The 20,088-nt window shown below is 39.5% G+C and overlaps 1 protein-coding gene across 4 annotated transcripts in view; it reads right to left on the reverse strand.

Annotated features, from left to right (window-relative positions):
• The window catches only part of FNBP1L (formin binding protein 1 like), an 89,639-nt gene extending 70,015 nt beyond the window's left edge, over positions 1 to 19,624 (reverse strand). For 2 of the 4 annotated variants that reach the window (XM_072419867.1, XM_072419866.1), the window contains exon 1: positions 19,466 to 19,624. In XM_072419867.1, the coding sequence (XP_072275968.1) occupies positions 19,466 to 19,489 (24 nt within the window). In that variant the 5' untranslated portion in view covers positions 19,490 to 19,624. The remainder of the gene's footprint in view (positions 1 to 19,465) is intronic. The other 2 variants (XM_072419869.1, XM_072419868.1) reach the window with 1 other exon arrangement.
• Positions 19,625 to 20,088: the final 464 nt, after the last annotated feature.

The raw sequence follows: 20,088 nt of genomic DNA on the forward strand, positions 1-20,088 counted from the left end.
ACAAGCTGCCGAATCCATAGATGAACCATAACCTCAGCAAATTAAGTGAACACCAGCCACAAATTAATATTTAACAAAAACAACTCCCAGGGAATATCCTCAACAATCAGTACAACACCTTATCTTTCCGCTATAACAGGTTTAGGATAAACCCCATGAGGCTGGTATACACAATTCTAAACAGAATATATATATATATATATACATATATATATATATACACACACATACATACATACATACATACATACATACAGCTCTTGATTTCCATGTTTCAATGCACACTCATAGCAGTTACAAGAGATTAGTGTCACCGCCTCTCACAATTGCCACTAATTTAATAGCGAAATAATTTATGACACAGAGAAGGAAGGGCCCTATTTTACAGCTAAAGAAAGGTATTTGTAATAGTGACTGTACACTGTAGCTAAACTTCAGATTTTTCAAAATTGCATAACAGATAAGCTTGTACAAACACAGAAGATTCACGTTTAATGTTGCATATTGGTACAAGAAGCTACTTGTGTCTTGTGTTTAACCAGGGCAGTAAAGCATTGAGCTGATTTTATGAACTAAGCTGATCAAGTGCAACTAAGTGATATATTGCAACTTGTCAGTCTTTGGATGTTGTGGATAAATTCATCTCTGTGAGTACAGAAATTAATGTTTCTAGAAAGCTGATGCTCTGTTAACGTATTCTACAGTTGCAGATCTATTATCCCTCACTAATTTTCTTCTTTGAGCTTCTGAACACCTCACGTGATAAAAAGTGCATTATATGGAGTACAACAGATCAGAAATACAAGCTGGAAAGTTATCACTGTGATAATGAGGCAAATATAAACAAAGCTAACATGTGTCATGTTGTCTGAAGATAGTAACAGGGAAGTTGGGGGGTCTCACCATGTTTATAAAATGGAAAGGTCAGTTTCCTGAGTGTGTGAACCAACCCAGCCCTATACAATTAGAATAGAACTAACAAGACATGCTCAAAGCTTCTCCTATCTGCATTCCTGGGACTATCTCTACAACCTATATTCAAAATGCCTTTGCTGAACACAAGCCTTAGACCTCCACTGAATATCAAACAGATGTGTTAGTTGTTTCAGGAATCTTTAACAGTCTGGGAGGAAATGTATCCCTAACAAAGTAGACAGTTTCAATGAATGAGTAATGCACAATGGAATTTTTTTTCCAAGCTCATACCAAGATTGCTTCTCCTTGTGTTACAAAGACTTCTTGTTGAGCACAACATCACAGACATGCAAATCATGAGTAACAAAAACTGGTCACAAACCTGGACAGTGTACACTAAACATTTCACAAAAATGTATAACCTTCAATAATAATATTAATATTAATAAAGTATGTCAAAATCATAGGAAGATTTAGAGCTGCAGATAACTAAAGTTATAGTAAAATAATGATATAGATCAGTGGCCCCAAACCTTTCAGACCTCACATACCACTAAATCCACGGAATCCAGACCGCGCATGCACGGAGATCCAAATGTCATCTAAAGGGGAAGAAACTTCCCCCAAAGTGACGTCATGATGCCAGAAGCCCCCACTCTTCCATCGCAGGTTCAGACCTGCTTGCTAAACATCCTTGGGGGACAGTGGTGCAGGGCAGTGGACGCAACTTTTGCGTTGTCGTGCATCCTTGTGTTGGCAGTTCGGTAAGCACACTGGTGGCAGAGGTAACCACATTTTGTATGCGATTTGGTCTGTAATCCGAACTATCAAATAGCAACCATGCAGCCAAAAGACAGTTGCGCAAAATGGTTCCTAATTGCTCCAATTCACTTGGATGGGAGAAGTTAGGACTGTGGTTAGGCCTGTAACAGAATGCTGTGGTTCACCACATCTGTGAAATGGAACCCACTACAATGAAACATTTAAGCTGTGGTTGTTCTGGGGATTTTGGTATATGGTTTAACTTTAGACAACGTCTGCTTACATCACAAGTTTGAGTTGCCCAGGTTTGTGATAGTACCCAATTACCAATTATATGAGGTACCCAATTACATTATGTTTAAAAACTTTACATTTTAGTTTTGCAATTTTATGCTTAGTACAAACCCAAAGTTCAGATTTTAATCCCCCCCCCTTTTTTTTTTTTAAAACAATAAATACTTAGGTGCCATTGTTAATATAGAATTTCTTACCATTAGTGGTATTGCCTGGGGTACAACATTCCTGGTTAAAAAAGCCCTGTGGGTGTTTTCTGACAAACAAAGGGGCAGAAAGGACAGAAACCAGAATGATAAAGAGAAACTTTCAAACAATGGACCATGGAAACTAAAAGGGCATTACCTATTGTCCAGACACACCTTTTACTGCCCCCCCCAATACAAACAAGAGAATTCTGACTAGAGTTGTCACTGGTCATAGTTCAGGCTATAAAAGGACCACCGGGGCACATACCTACTAGTGTTCCTACTATAGTGTTGTCTCAATGTACACATTTTTATGTTAAAATGTGTGTGAGGTGAGTTGCTTCTACACAAACCACACACACATATGCACTGCGTTGCTACAGATCCTTCACTGACTCCCAAATGGTGAGGGATGCGTTACAAGCAAATTGTTTCCAACCTGCAGCAACACCAAGCATTGATGATCTCTGCGTTTTCAAAGACACAGCATGCACAAATCTCTAGGTATGGGGCCCATTGATTGAGCTGCCCTACAGTGTTACACATAACTGGGGAGAAGTTCAGTAACTCAGAAATAAATGGAACCACCACAAATAAAGACTGACAAGTTGAAATATATTGCTTAGTTGCACTTGATCAGCTTGGTTCGTAGAATCGGCTCAATGCCTTTCTGCCCTGATTAGTTGAGTAGAATTCTGCACAGAACTGAAGCATGCTGCATTCTCCAAAAAAACACAGCACAGCCATAAAGAGAACAGACCCTCACTGATTCTAGGATACACGCTTCCACTCAAATTAGGTGAAGAACAGAAATGATAAAGGTATTTAACTATTGCACTGTAGATCAGTTATAAAGGTTTTGGTGTTCCAATTTGAAAAATGGTCTTCATAAACAAGCCTTCCCAAAGATGCAATTAAGACCAGATGCTGGGGACATCTTTACCTATCAAAATATTTTAGCAATTAGTTTATCAACTTTCCTTTATTTCTGTAGAGGTGGAACACAGACATAGCCTAAGAATAAATGAATAAATGAGATTTAAGTAAGATTCATAAAAAATACAGCAACTTTAAAACCTGGATCTCTGAGAGCTTTGTAACCAAGGAAAATATCAGAATATTCAGCCAACGAGGACTGGAACTGGCTCATTTTCTAATCTCCCATCAACAGCAGTTATGAAAAAGTTCAATAAATTAATGGATGCAGAAGTGACTGAGAAATAGAAGAACATACTGTTAAATGTAAAATGTCAGTCCCATGGTATCAGATTAAAAGGAACCAATTCTTGCTGTGCTCATGTGTTCAGCTAACTCATAGTGCTCTGGGAATCGGATGTTTGTTAGGTGTTTGTATAAAAAACTTTAAAAATTACCACCCAACTGAACTCTAAATTCACTAAATATTTTAGCTATAGGTCTGACTTAGTGGGTAGTGTGTTGAAACTGTACAGAGACCACCATTTCCATTTAGAGGAAGGGTCCTTCCAGAATGGTGGAAGATAACAGGCTTTTCTACCCAGGATTTAGATGCTCTCTCTAAGGAAAACTAAACAGTAAGACTTTCCACACTTCTTGTATTATGTGGTTTTAAACGAAAAGTTCAATTAGACCTAAAAAATAAATAAAACTGCATTCGAATTTGATCTTGGAGGTTCTGTAGAGAGTTGGATTAGTGTTGTGTAACCATCACTGAAGTGATCACATACAGATCCTAATTTTACCTAAATTATTGTAAGGTGTCTGATCATTAATATTATTATTACACAGTATTTAAATAGTGCCAACATATTACTCAGCGCTGTACAAAGTCCATAGCCATGTCACTAACTGTCCCTCAAAGGAGCTCACAATCTAATGTCCCTACCATAGCCATATGTCATTAATGTAGAATATAGTCAATTTAGGGGGAAGCCAATTAACCTAACTGGAAACTGGAGTACCCGGAGGAAACCCACGCAGACACGGGGAGAACCTGTAAACTCCATGCAGATAGTGATCATAAGAGGAATCCAGAACAATAACTTGTTGCTTTAGCTTTAAGAAATGACATTTAAGGTTATGCTGTAGTTCAGCTGTATATAGTATTTAGCAGACCCTTACTTTGGAGCAAAACCATCCTAACTAAAACACTGTACCAAAAAAGGATGCATGATTTGGTAGGATTAAACTATGAGTAAAATAAAATGGGTTTAGATCATGCACCATACAATTTAGGTGAATTTGCCTTTATTATTCTGAGATGACCTCTGGCTAGTTTCTACTACATACTTGCCAGGCCTGTACAAGACCTACAATTCACATGGAAGTCACCACCCAAAAGACTGATTGCAGCATAACATGTGCCTGCCGAGTCTGGCCCTGGAACACAAATGGAATCAGGAAAAATGACACAGAAGGAGATATCTGATAAAAGTATATTGCTTCATAACATTGCTTAGCGAATTTCCTATGTCAATGAAATTCTTTTTACGGGAATAAGCTACATCCAAACTATTAGGATATTTGTAGAAATAACCTCTCATAACCATTAGTTCCACCAAAAATGCATATTAAAGTCTGAAAGGTTCTCAAACAAGTTGGGTCCTTTCACTACTGGCTACAATTGTACTAATCTGAATACTTTCTATTCATTGGGCCTGATTTATTAAAACTCATTAAGACTTTAAAGGAGACACTTTCAACAGGGAAGCTGGAATGGATTTCTTATTTCCAATTTGTTAGCAAATGTTTTCAATCCTGGACCAGATTCATTCCAGGTTTGCTGGATCACCCAGCTTCACTGATGAAAGTGTAACCTTTAACCTGTTACTAATAAATCAGGTCCATTGTGTCAACTCCTAAAATATTACAATCCGGTAAAAGGAATCCTTTATGTTTATCTTGCGCTTGAAGCTGTGTGTTCTCAATTGAATAACTGTTACTGTGTTTGATTTTCATAAAAAGCAGGATGCATGTAGGATGTCTCATATTAATAGCTGAAGGATGACAGATCAGGAGTGTTTAAATAATTGTAGCATCAAAGCACACAGGAAATGCATACCATTCTCAGCAAATACAGGGCAACAAAAGGAAAATGTTGTTGGCCTCAGGTCTATAACTAAAAAAAAAATAACAATTAAAGATAACATAGCTTAAGTTTTCATTCCAGGTTTGCTGGATCACCCAGCTTCACTGATGAAAGTGTAACCTTTAACCTGTTACTAATAAATCAGGTCCATTGTGTCAACTCCTAAAATATTACAATCCGGTAAAAGGAATCCTTTATGTTTATCTTGCGCTTGAAGCTGTGTGTTCTCAATTGAATAACTGTTACTGTGTTTGATTTTCATAAAAAGCAGGATGCATGTAGGATGTCTCATATTAATAGCTGAAGGATGACAGATCAGGAGTGTTTAAATAATTGTAGCATCAAAGCACACAGGAAATGCATACCATTCTCAGCAAATACAGGGCAACAAAAGGAAAATGTTGTTGGCCTCAGGTCTATAACTAAAAAAAAAATAACAATTAAAGATAACATAGCTTAAGTTTTGTTTTAAGTTTTATAGAATTAGAATGGACACACGCTTTTGTATTTTACATGCAATGAGGTTGCAGGCCAATACCTTTTAGTCACACGAATTATATTCACGTTATAGAGGACAGTCGGCTGAAAAACTGAACACACACCCAGCCATAGAAACCACTGGGAGCGCGTTTACAAGGAGCCACTGATAAGCATATTACCCACCATACCTGTGCAGGTAAGTATTCATGATACAGGACAGATAGACCCCCATATGTAATAGTTCCCACTCTCTAAAAGTTCTTACAGTGATTGTTTTAAGCCTATTGTTTTCTAAAATTACCAACGCCAGTTAGGATGACAGCTGACAGACTAGTACATGTCAGTTTATATTATGAAGCTCACATTGCAATGAACTGTAGTAACAAGGAGAGGTCTTAGAATATTTGAGAACCATCCAGAAAAACCAGTTAGTCAGGTATACGTGCCAAAAAACACACAAAGGCCATGCAAGCCCTGTTACATAAAAAAAATCTTAGCAACATAAATTAAACCTAGCCTTAAAAGTAAAAAAAAATGTTTTTTGATAAAACGAAAAAGTATTTTGCTCTTCATAATACTGTTTTATACAAAAATGCACCCATTAAGTGCACACAATGTACATATGTTAAGGCTGTGTGTTACACTGTAGTTATTGGTCAACAAACAGTGAAGGTATTGCAGATAATTTAGGGTACAAAGTATACAAAACATGAAACTATTGAAAGTGATTTTGCACAATGAAGCTTACTCGGCAATCCCAAAAATGTCATTCTAATGTAATCTATAAATTGCTTTAAACAAGTATCTAGGTGTGCTGAGAGCATACCTAGCATCTTTATCCAATGGAAACTTGCTTAGTAATCTTCTCCTAAATAGGCATGCAACATTTTTTTTTGTACACATTAAACAAAATGACAAGCTCATATACAGAGTAAGCAAGAAGTGCTTAAGTTTTGGGGAATGGTTAGGAATATAACCTTGACAGGAGTCCTATCTACATTCAAACTGGGGAGATTCAACCTTTGTTACAGCGACCAGTATCACAGAGACAAAATTATGAGAAAGGCAAACAGTGCAATCTGACAATGCTCGGGGGGTCAACTTTTTTGTTTTGTTAACTTTGCAGTTCTCCCACCAAAAAACAAAACACAATTGTTGAGCATAAATTACAGTATATACCCAAATATAAAGGAAGATTCTTCATTCTCCCAAAGTCCAACGAGAATAAAAAAACTTCCCCTTGTCCCAGACCCTGCTAGACCAGAGCTAGGTGGCCGGCAGATGACAGCCACAATGCATAGGTCTAATGTGTATTAAGACTTAATACACTGCACACTAGTGTTACCAGCAAGCTTGATTTTATATCCCAAAGATGGTCCCCATCAGAGTTTATCAACCAGAGTTCTTCTCAGGTCAGTAAAGGTGACCCCATGATCTTTTTGGCTATCTGTAAGAGTGACAGTCTTCCCACTGACCACCACACAAATATACTGTGATGTAGTAATGATTTAAAAGGTTTCCCGATGACCCCAAAAGTTATTTCAAAGGTTCCCCCCATGGTGAAAAGATCAAGTACGTATGATCTAACACAGCGGTTGCCAACCAGTGGTCTGCGGCTCTGGCTGGTGCGCCCCCAAAGGCCACGGACCATGTCTCCTGTACGAAACCCGGGCTCCGAGCCGGTGGATGGGTTGTCTCTGGACACAACCTGCCCACTCAGGTCTGAGCCTGCAATGAGAGAATGGGTGGGATCTGGCATCATGACGTTACTTCCCCCTTTGAGTGACACCCGGCTCCCTGCGCATACACGGTCTGGAGCCAGTAAAGTTAGTAGTCCACCTGTCCAAAAAAGGAAACCATTGATCTAACAAGTCTGCCTAAAGAAGGGTGTGACTGTCAGAGGCTGAGGAAAGGTTGAGAATTAAATATGTTTGATATACCCCCACAACTCAAATAATGGTACAGTGAAAGAGCCCTGTTAACTAGATGACTGTTGAAGATCTCTGGCGGCCTCAATTGCAATTATGTTAAAAGGATGGCGACTGTTTTGAGGCTGGAATGGACGGAAATTAAATGGCTGATAGACACTAATTAAGCTGTGTGATAAGACAATGCTGCCTTAATTCAGTAGAGGTTACAAAAAAAAAAAAAAAAAAAAAAAGGTAATGAGTATATCTTAATGTAGTCTGTAAGTTATATAATTAGGAATGGATGGTCCAGACTTGTGTCCAATATATGACAACATTGTCTTTTGATTTTATATTTTTAGTAATTGGTCGCATTTTGTGCCCTAGGTTTATACTCGAGTCAAAGCAAATACAATATTCACTAAATATTAACTGAAAATTTACCACATGTAAATCTATAATTTATTTTAAACAGACAAAACAATGTCTGCAATCTGTTATTGCCTACTGAAAACTATATGTATGAGTATATGTAATGGCATAATAGAGTAACCCACCAGAGTCAAATGTAAAAGCTGTAGTTAAACCTTTAATTCCCACAATCCCTTAAGTGAACAAGATAAGCAATATACTGCAATTTCATAACAATAATGGCTATGTCCGTAAACGTTGGTGAACGCTCACACTTTCATCTTGAGGGAATCGTTACCTGCTAGTTCATGCACCTTGACATGACACCGCAGAGGCGAAACCTTCCTCCTCATTCAGTTTCACAAGAGCTAAATGGAAAGTAAACATTCAGAGCTCCACTGCAGGATTGATAAAGTCAACTGCAGTTTCACACTTTGGTCAGAACTAATCATGTGTCCTCATGGTAGTTGTACCTGCATGGTACAAAAACTAAATATATGGTTTATGTAAAGACATCCATTTACACAGGATAAACGCTACATTATCCAAAGAATTTATTTTTCTTTATTATATATGGGGTACAGAATGACCATAGGAAATACATAAGGGACAAAAAAAGCTCTTCTAGCTTTGTTCCGAGGCCTCTACACACTGGGTGTAATGAACGTGTTTGCTTCTGCCTTGAAATGTACATGACGACACGCCTAATGACCGTGGCTGTAAGTAATCATTGACTGTGTTGTTCCCACTGAATTCACAATGTATACAGCATAGTGCATGTGAGATGAAGTCAGTACTCAACCTCAAAGATCTGCTTGGTATCAGGATATGAGGAGAGTAATACTCTTGACAAAATATTTAACCACTTAACATAACCTCTATGTATGGGACAACTATAGTGATTGAATGGGTATGATTTTATCTGTACAAAAGGAAACAATAAAAAAGCCCTAATATATTCACATACTCGTTTCAATGCTTGCATAATCCACACATACATGCTTTGACTTTGTCAGAATCCTAACAAGGGAGTCAGTAAGTACTAATCAATCTGACTAAGCAGTAAGCAGAGCATGTATATGGCATTAGCTATGGCTGCCTCCATGTACACATCTAAATACATAAAATCACACGTTTTTAGGAGTGTTGTTAATAGCCCCGTCTTGATTCAGTGGATTATTGATAACCCCAAGTGAAATTATGGGCCTTTTAGGGTTTTAAGTATGAAGTTAAAATCAAAGTTCCAGAAATAGATGTGCTGAACATAGTTTATTGACTTTTTTTCCAATTTACCCAATACTTCTCTCTTCAATGGAAACATTGAAAGAAACACAAAAACCAAGGTTTTAGCACTTCAGTCTCCCAACCAAGTTGCCCAGAGGTGGGTTCTAAAACTACAGAGTATAGACATCCCACCCTAGGCTCTGTACACACATGCAATAATTGTTGTTGGAAAGGATCTTTCACGATCCTTTCCAACGACAAATGACTGCACAATGCATGAATGAGCGCTGTACATACAGCACCGTTCTGCTCTATAGAGAGGGGAGGGGGGACAACGGAGCAGCACCCCCCTGCGCTCTCCCCCCTTCACTTGCATCACGATCGTTGGCCATCCATCCTCAGTGGATCTGCCTGGACGGTCGATTAGACAATAGACGACGAGCACTGTACACATGCCAGATTCTCGTCTGATATCTGCCCTGAGCAGATCATCGGACGAGAACCATTGCACGTGTGTTCGTAGCCCTACTCTCTAAACAGATGATACAAACCTCTATATACCGGTAGTTATACTTGTACAATAAAACTGAACTCAAAGAAAACAGCTAAATGTACAGATAAGATATAAGAAAGCTGTTTTGTCCATAGAAATTGAACTTCTGTCCAGCGTTGGGATTTACATAGCACATTCCTGTCTGGCAGGGCTGGGGACTGAATTTTTGTAGTTCAGTAACACCTAAAGGTTCTCTCCCAATTCCCAGGCAGTGCCTGAACTGTTCAAGAAAAGACAGACTGATTATTTCTTCTTTCTTTTCCTATATGACTGGTTATTTGTTTTTTCTCCCAATATACCAATATATACAGCTCTGCTGTATGTGGGACTGCAACAGGCTAATACCAAGTGAAATACTGACATGTCTTTTGCTTTAGTGTAGAAAACAGAGTTGTAATAATCTGTGTCTTTCATATGTGAATGACAACTCCAATGCAAACATTTAGGGCCTTTTCAGACCCAAGCAGCTTGGCGAGTTGCAGCTATTGTAGCATTGTGGTGCCACGTACTGCAATGCAGATACATTAGGAAGGTTTGAATTCTGAATGAATGGCACCACACTGATGAGTATTAATGGGCCTTAATGCATGCTAACACATTCCATTCATGTGACTGGGCTCTTAAGCTACGTACACACATGCAATAATTATCCTCTTAAATGAACGAATAACAAAAAACTGTTCGATAATCGTTAACAAAAACAAGTGCATAACAGGCCAACAACGCCTGTTGGAACGCCAGGAATGTCCTGGCGGATCCGTTAGGGCTACAGTCGTTCGCTACCTATTGTGTGGTCATGTAGTGATCGTGGATTGTTCTGCTGTACACGTCACTCCGTGCATCGTTCAAACGATTGTATCTAGTGTATGTACATTATTGAAAGATTTGAACCGTGCATTATACAATCATTCAAAATAATTGTGAATAATTGTTGATCTGTTAGCCATTCTTTTTCTAACAACAAATAATGCACGTGTACCTAGCCTTACTGTTGTAATGCTAAAATTGTGCTAATCACATACAGCAATTACAAAATATGACTTACATTCATTTGTTCAATTACATCATCTCAACAGTAAAGAATGTTCAAATCTTTTACAAATCTTGTGAAATATTACAATATAATGTAAAACACTAATAATGTTCATCTCCTATTTTTACATTTAACAAAATTCTTACAATTCTATATCAGTTTGCTAAGTGGAAAAAAACACCTGTTGATCTTGCAATAAATCAAGTGAGCTCAAATGCTTTTAAGTGCTTTATGTAGTTTCCAACAAAAACTAGTTATGTAGCCACCACATTGAAGGACCTGTTGGCTGCAATTAAAATGTTGTTCCTAAATTTAGGTAATCTTGAAGGAACACATACATAGGACAAGCATTTGTTTCATCTGGCCCCTATTGGACCCCTGGCTGCCTGGTCTATAAAGAGGGTTCATACAGGCCAAGTTTCTCTTTAAGGACCTTGAACAATATTCCAGGTTCCAGGTAACTCGTCCGTCTCTGAACACTGCTGGAGCCGGTAATGAAAATGCTGCTGTTGACTTTCCTTGTGCTAGTAAAGAACGCTGTGCTATCAGATGACAAGCGCCATGGTCCTGTCACACCAAACATATGGTACGCTTCCACAAAGGTATCTCCATAATAAACAGCTAAATTGTAAACTGACTTATAGCCAAGTAGAAGCAAAATTTCAGACACAAAGTATTTTATATTTAATTAGATCAAAGTTACAACTGCGTATCCAGGCTTTATTCTAGAATATAATCTCCATGGCAACCACTACGAGAAGAAAAAATACCCATTCAGTTTTAGCACAATGCTCGGTGTAAAATGCAATGCAGGTGGTTCAACAAGGACAATTGTGCTGCTTTTATCTTAGTGCTAGGTAACCACAGATTTCATCAAAGGGTCAGCAACCTGCTAAATAGATCACTCCAACCTCCCTCATTGTATGAAGTAGTTAGCGAGCTGTTATTAGCAGTTCACAAACATTTCATTGTTTACTCATTTGCTGCTTTGTGAGCATTTTGGTGCCAGGAAATCACCACTGGCAATTTAACGTAGCTGTACAAAGCGTTAAGGAGTACCTTCCTTAAAAAGCATATACAGTCTGGTGGGATTGCTAAAAGCTTAGGATGAGATTTTTAGCAGATGTAGCATTAAAAAGTATAAATGCACATAGTTTAGTCTGTGAATGTATCCTATTTCATGAATGGGTATAGGCTGAGCAGATGTTACTATGCCTAACCTGCAAAACAGATTGTTAAACACAAGCGAGCTTGCAGAACGGCGTGGTGTTATAACCATACCTTTCTAACACAGGAGAATGTCAAGAATGATTTATGTGACAGGAAATAGAGACAGTGGGAAGTGTACAAATAATAAAACTGAGGTTGAATAAGGGGAAATGTGGGTAACTTCTGGCTAAATATTTCTCATTATTACAAATACATTTCAGTTCCAAGTGTGCTCTTTTTTTTTTTTTTTTTTTTTTACAGAGAAGCTAACACAAAGGGAAACAAACATGCAAGGCCAGATGGAAGGTGCAATTTTCTGATTCCAAGGCCGTTGATTGGATTATCATCGCTCATTACTAAACACAAAAGGTTCAGTTTACCTTCCGTGAAAACAAATATGAACCCAGAGAGGCAGGATCTTTTATGTAAGGCCAAGTACACAGGACGATTTTCACTTTGCATCTGATTTTGGATCCATTGAAAGGAGATGATCTGAATGAGAAGTCATCCGTCAATCATTTTTGATTATTTTGCATCTTTGTTGGAAGTAGATATTGTTAGTAACCTGTATTTATATAACGTCAACATATTACACAGCACTATTACATAGTTCATAGTCATGTCTTGAACTGTCCCTTCAAAGAGGCTCACAATTTGATGTCCCCCTCATAGTCACAGGTGATGAACATGATTGCTAAATGACAATGTGTCAAATGGGTGTTTTTGGGAGGCGAGAGGAACCTGAAGTGCCCAGAGGAAACCCACACAAACACAGGGAGAACATACAAACTTCAAGCGGATATTGTCCTGGCCAAGATTTAAACCCGGACTCTACTTCTGCACAGGCCACAGTGCAAGCCACTGATAGGTCAGACGTGGGTAAATCTCAATCAAAGAACACATAAATCATGTATGTACAAGTAAAATATCCAATTCTAATTGTAAGTTCATTTAATTTCTATTTGTGAAATCCCTTATGAAGCGCAGAATAATGAATGTAGTGTTTTTGGATTACCAAAAGATTGATTACGAATTGGGCAGCCCTCCAACAGTGTGCTCCAAACTTAAGCCTTGCGTGGCAGCTCCAATTATACTTAATTACCTTTCACTGTTACCATAAAATAAGGCTATGTACACAGGTGCAATAATTGTCGTTGTAAAGGATCTTTCGTGATTCTTTTAAACGTCTGCACGATGCATGAACAAGTGCTGTACATACAGTGCCATTGTGCTCCATGGAGAGGGAAGGAATAATGGAGCGGCACCCCGCTGCGCTCTTTTCCCCTTCACTTCTATTATGATCGTTCGTTGTCCATAGATACGCCAGCATGCTCTTTCGGGTAATGGACAATAAGCACTGTACACACGCAAGATTCTCGTCCGATATCCCTGAGACAATTATCCGATGAGAACCATTGCACGTGTTTACCTAGCCTAAGCAAAAAGCTTACTTCCACTTAACTTACTTACTTATGACCAGTTCCAAGAGGGCCCCTCCTGGCCCTTAACTAACAGCACCAAGCCTAATCAATATGAATGTAGCTGATTTCTAATGGCATACCTATGCTCCAATATTATCAGCACATCGATGATGGCTAACCATGCAAACTCACAAATATCAGTATAATGAGCAACTTGGTCAGAGTGCCGGACATAAGGCAGGGAAGGGTGTACTTGGCATTAGAAAAAAAAAACCTATCTAATCTTGCCTTTTATATGAATACTCAGCCCCAGGAATGAAGGAGACTGTTCCTTTCTTTGTATCAGTTTAGCTGGAGAGGTAATTCACACATCTACAACCCATTTAGCACAAAAGTCCATTGTAGGAATACTCAAAGCGCTTCTCTGCGCACTTCAGCTTCATAGCATGAGCTCTCTTGCCCAAATGATACTGGCATATCTTAGGAATATCCAAATCCACAGTGTGTGTGCTTAGCTTAGGAACTCCGAGTTACCATGGCAACTGCCAAGTACCGAGACTGTCCTTCACATCCATGGAGGTTGAAAGTTGAAATATTTGTCACCCCTAGATTCCAGCTATCCACATCTGTATTCTCCATTACCGTTCACATCATGCTCAACAGTTTACATAACAATACTACTGAATGCAAAACAAGAGTGCCATTATTTCAAAGCTATCATAGAATTATTTGGAAACAAAAAAGGAGACTCCAAGAAACACAAAGAACATCCACGCAGGCTAAAAATCTGCCTCCTGATTCACTTCACAAATATTCAGTGATCTCAGGCTGTAATCCACTACATCCTGTGCTGGTGTGGAGTGCGGACTCAAATTACATCCAGGGGGTTCTAGACTAGGAACCGGGTCATACGAGTCATGCCTGATCCTTGCGTTCCTGCTAGCTCTGAGCGGAGGAGAACCGCCTGGCTCTACATGGCAGGGGACAATACCACTGGTACGAAACAAAGGGATGTGTGTAAGGTGACCAGATGTTTATGAAATATACATAGACTTTCTGTGTACCTCCAACTAGGATCCCCACCAGCTGCTCGCTGATCCCCTAAATGCACTTCTATAATATATAAAAGGAGCATAAAATGTTAATATTGATCATTTGTTCTTAATAATGTGTTTTTAAGAAAAATAAGAAAAAAAATTGCTAATAAAAATTGGAACTGTTTGAAAACAGTTAGGCTGCTGATATTCCCAGACAACGTATCCTTACAAGACACCACTGCTTAAAGCAGAACTAAACATTGCGATCAGGTAAGTACTTTGTTGCAGAAGAGATAGGGGGTGTCAGGCTTTTGCTCTTTGTCCATTTTGATTGCCCAGCTTAGGATGACATAAACCCTGCACATTTTTGTGGGAGTACATTCACTACCGGCACCTCTGGCGGATGCTGGGATAGCCAGGATTTCGGCATCTTCCACGGAGCTGTGCAGAACTATACTTCTACTTCAAGGTTCTAAAAAAGCTTCTCTTAAGAAAAGGCTGAATTTTATTCTAATAATACTTTGCCTTTCCTGGTTCCTTTTCCCCTAAATAAAATGCCAATGACATTTCTAAATAAAAAGACTTTATTTCAATGCATACTTGATTTTAGATCCAGTGACACCATTATGGTGATGCCAAGTCTTCATAAAAGAAAGAACGGAAATCAATTAATGATCAATAGGAGGATCAGGGGCCGCAAGGCTGGGGCGGAACAGAGGTGATGCTGGATGTCCACTGCCAGAAAATAGGGGGGGCTCTGACTTGCTGCATCTTCTAATGAACACTGTGAGAAGCAGACCATGTACAGTGAATCAGAGTAAGCAGTTTTACAGAAGAAAAGACAGCACAACTGTGCTACACTAGGTAAGTTTGCAGTGTTGTGTATGTGATCTTCCAAACCAGAATTCAAACACTGCCAATTGGAACAATGAAAATACTCCAGTGAAAATCTGAATATCAAATGCATCCAGGGTTATGCTAATATTCTATGACATGTGCTGGCAACTTTCTGTATCCTTATTGCTCCAAAGTAAAGAACATTCCAAGGCAACAGTAAAATTTACAGATTACTAAACCTAAACTGGCTGTGATTAATGCGACCACAATATTTTCTACTAGCCCAAAACTACTGTCCAAACAGCCTGACAAATACCAGACTTTCCACTTTGCCAGAGGGAAATAAAACCTTAAACTGTGGCGTCACATGGCATCAGTAGATTCCTTCCTTCCTAAGCATCTAAAAATATTCTTTAAAGCCTACACGCCGACAGATATTCCATCAAAACTCCTACAAAGGAAATACTCTGTTCAAGATAAAGAGCAAGATTTTACCACGTTGCACTAATGGTTAGAAGAGACAATGAAGAAAAATCCCAAAAGCTCTTTAACCTCTCAGCCCTTAATGTAACAAGTTAGCCTTTTCCTAATACCAGGACAATAATACACTCAATTGAGCCAAATGCAAACACAAACTAAATATAATTACAGGATATGTAATGCAAAAATGCCTCCTCTACACTGAAGTGAAGTCAGATATCCATTATGGAAGTAATGGTTAGAAGAGACAATGAAGAAAAATCCCAAAAGCTCTTTAACCTCTCAGCCCTTAATGTAACAAGTTAGCCTTTTCCTAATACCAGGACAATAATACACTCAATTGAGCCAAATGCAAACACAAACTAAATATAATTACAGGATATGTAATGCAAAAATGCCTCCTCTACACTGAAGTGAAGTCAGATATCCATTATGGAAGCCAGACAAAGGCACTTTTGAAGGTCCAGTATTATATCCCTTGCATTCTGGTCAAAAGGTGTTTAGTTTTAGATTTTATATTGGTTTTAGATTGAGTTCTTCTAGGGCAGCCATATTCAACCAGGGATTCATGGAATCCCAGGGTTCCTCCAGAAGTTGCTTGAGCAATGGATGATTGACCTCCCATAAGATGAAGCCTGAATAGTTCTGGGGCCAACGCCACTTGGTAGAGTCAGCTGCATGAAACCAAGGACCTTTTTAGTTGTGTGGAAAGGTGGCATTCCTACCACTATGAGGGGGCATTCTTCAAACTGGCACCAATGCAAATAAAAGTTTTCTTATTAACTGATTATAGAGGCAACATCTGAAAATTATTTTAAGGGTTACCCATGGGTAAAAAAGATTGAGAAAGTCCATTCTAAGGGAAACCTTTACATATAGAGACAGGCACTGCTAAACACGTCTTCTGTAAGTACTAGCTGCCTGGCATTCATACTGACTTCTAGGTGTGATTTGAATCATTGACCCAAGTTTGTGTATCCGCATAATTGTGGGTCGGTGACTTCCAAGGTTTTGAAGGTAATGGGTCAGAATAACAACCAAGCAATTAGCATTTTTAAAAGATTAGCAAATCCCCCCCTCCCGCACAAAAAAAAATTATTTTAAGTTTGCTTTAAAATGTTCTGTTGGTTACAGTGACTTGATCTGACATAATGGCATGGATGAATCAAACATTTCTGTTCTGACTTTTTTGGATTTTATTAACCTTAAAAGAGTGTGAAGCTGGAGTGGTATCTGACACAATAATGACTGGGAACATAATTAAGATTTATTACATCTGACGCGGTTAACCATCACAAAACTTGTCACTGTACGGTAATACATTAGGGCACTTTTTGTAGTAGATCAGAATCATCGCGCAGACTTTAAACAAAAGCAGACAGTGTGTATCCTGAAAAGACATTACCCAGCATTCTGGCCACAAGATGTTCTATCTGTAAACAATAAAAATCCCACACGGAGTGAGAATCGAATCATGTACTCCACATGGATCCAAACTTAAAAAAATCAATTAGGCTTGAGATGGCACCAGTGGGTGGCCCTGAAATGATGGCTCAGCAAAATCAAAATCCAATTAAAATCATTACAACATTTTTTTTGGATAAGCAATACATTTTGTATGGTCTGCCTGTCCTGTGCCAACAATAGCAATCTAGTGTGACATAGAGCTATATATTAATCATTTGGTACCAAAGGTGTTAGAGCACATCCAGCACAACAACTTCCAGGATATATGTACTAACCACCTTAGTGTATTCAAAAATTTGTCTGAAGTTGGGGTGCAAAAAAACAGACTGATGAAAGATCATAACCCATGCTTAGTTTGGCCAAGTCAGCATCCTTGGTACCAAACCAAATTCCTGTTGGAATGATCAGAATGCTTTCTAGTAATGTTCATGAAGCAGAAATCATTAGTTTGTCGTCAAATTTTAAAGTAATTGTAAATGATTTATCTCTATTACCTAAAATTTGCATGCATAACCACCCTACAGTCACAAAGATATCCTGCAGATAAAAACATGTCACAGGTATAGCCAATACATCTACTAAATCCACTGGTTAATAGTAGAAATCAATGAAATATATAAAAAATTCCTAGATTGTAAGCTCTTTGAGCCAGGGTCCTCCCCTCCTGTGTCAGTCTGTATTCATCTGTCATTTGCAACCCCTATTTCACGTTGGCGCTATATAAATCCTGTTTATTAATAATATTAAAAATAATAATAATAATAATAAATCCCATAAAACATTCACTACTAGCTCATGATTTTACATCTTACTGGAGCCAAACATATTACAGCAAAGCTCCGCTATTATTAGGCGAACAAGCAGCGTCTTGGATTCATTTCCTCTTTCTGTACAAACATCCCAGACCTTCACCACGTGTGTTCGCTCTGACTGTATCCTTACCAGGACATCGGTCATATTCAATATTACGACAAAAATAACTTTTTAATATTTCCTTTAAAACTTGATGTTACACAAATGTTATCATTCCTGACAATCTCTGCAGCACTGGGACACAATTGGGGCATCTGGGGGTACTTAGGGAAGATGATCCTGCCAATGCCTGAGCAGAATTATTACAGCCAAGACCTTTGTTCCCCGAAGATCTTGGGGTCTACCAGGCATAACGTCTGTACAATACATGAACACATGTTAATGTTTGCATTAATTGAACCGCCAGCAGGCATGTGACCAGCAGCTCATCGCTAGCTGAAGGAAGCCTATGATGTGCACACACCAATATACTCTCCGCTCAGATCCTACAGATAAACTTTCGCCAATATACATTCAGAGCCAATCCTTATTGCTGGGATGGGATTTCCCAGCCCCTGAAACTGACTGATGCAGCCCATATCTTAGTAGAAATGTATCATTGACAAGAGCAAGCCCCCTGGGAACGCCATGTATTTGGCACACAGAGGCCCTGAATGAGGGGGGTTATAATTAGGCATGGTTCCTCTTTACACAAAACATTCAATCTTTTCATTTTCTCTGCATTCATTAAAATTGGGATCTGGAAATTTTGTACAGAAATAAAGAATAATCCACAACCCATAGGAGACCGAAACAAAGCAAACTGATTAGACCGCACATTGTTTTGTTTCACAGGGCATTGTGTACAGATTACCTAGGAAAGGAGAATACAATACAAAGCCAGGACAGGGGGAGGGGGTATCACCAACACCTTCCTATATTCTGTGCTGGGTGAATGTGTCATATTAATGTCATATTGCTACAAGGCACCCAGTGTGCTGTGCCACAGCCAGGAAGAGGAGATGAAAGAAAGGGTGTGATCTGTCTGCTCACAGGGAACAAAAGCTGCCCTTCACCTGGCCCTGTGCACAGCACCCACCTGGGCACCACTGGGACCCCCACATTGTGGTCACAGCATGGCACTGTGTACAGAGGTGTGTCCCCACACACAATGAAAATATATATTGTCTATACAGCGGAACAATGGGGAGCCAATCAGCCAGCAGCACTGCACATGTGCGGAACACACAAAGTGACTTCACAACTCCTGCAACACCTGGAGGCCAGCGGTGTCACCTCCCTAGTCCCGGCCATATCACCTTCCCTTCCCTCCCTGGAAACAAAGGCGCCCCATGTCCCTGTGAGGAAGAACGGGCGGCCACACTCACCCACAGCTCCGTGCCCCAGCTCATGGCTGCGGCTGGGTGTTGTGCGGGAGGAGGGCGGCTGTGTCCGGCTGGGAGCGGAGACGTTAGACGCGCGGCTGTACGTCCTGTGCTTCCTTCCTTGTGTGAGGAGGAGTAGGAGGGGAGAAGGGCCGGAGAGGGAGGAGAGCCTGGGATGGGCAGGAAGGGATGGCATGGGAAAAGAGGCGGGAGGAGGTGGCAGCACAGACTGTGGGGGAGAGCGGCCTGATAATCAGGCGCCTTGTGTCAGGGGCACCGGGGAATTGGCTTTCTCTTTGCTCCCCTCACAGCACTCATATCAAATGTGACTTCAGCTTTTGTCCAAACAATAGGAAGTCAGCAGACACTGAACACACCTATAGTCAGGAACTAGTGCTCCAAATTGCCATACCTATACCCTACCCTACCTAAATGTAGAGTTATAAAGAGGGACAGCCACCACTCTCACTTTATATAGTATATTTGCTGCAGTCCCTGAGGGGCCCTCATAGTGACAAACCCTTGGTGTACACTTCGCAAAAAGATAAAACCCCAGATTTTGTGACCGACCCCTGATGACAAAACCCCGGCAAAGACCTTAGCAACAGACCTCCTTAGTGACAGAT

Source organism: Pyxicephalus adspersus, chromosome 8 (genome assembly GCF_032062135.1).
Source record: "Pyxicephalus adspersus chromosome 8, UCB_Pads_2.0, whole genome shotgun sequence".
Classification (NCBI taxonomy): Eukaryota; Metazoa; Chordata; class Amphibia; order Anura; family Pyxicephalidae; genus Pyxicephalus; species Pyxicephalus adspersus.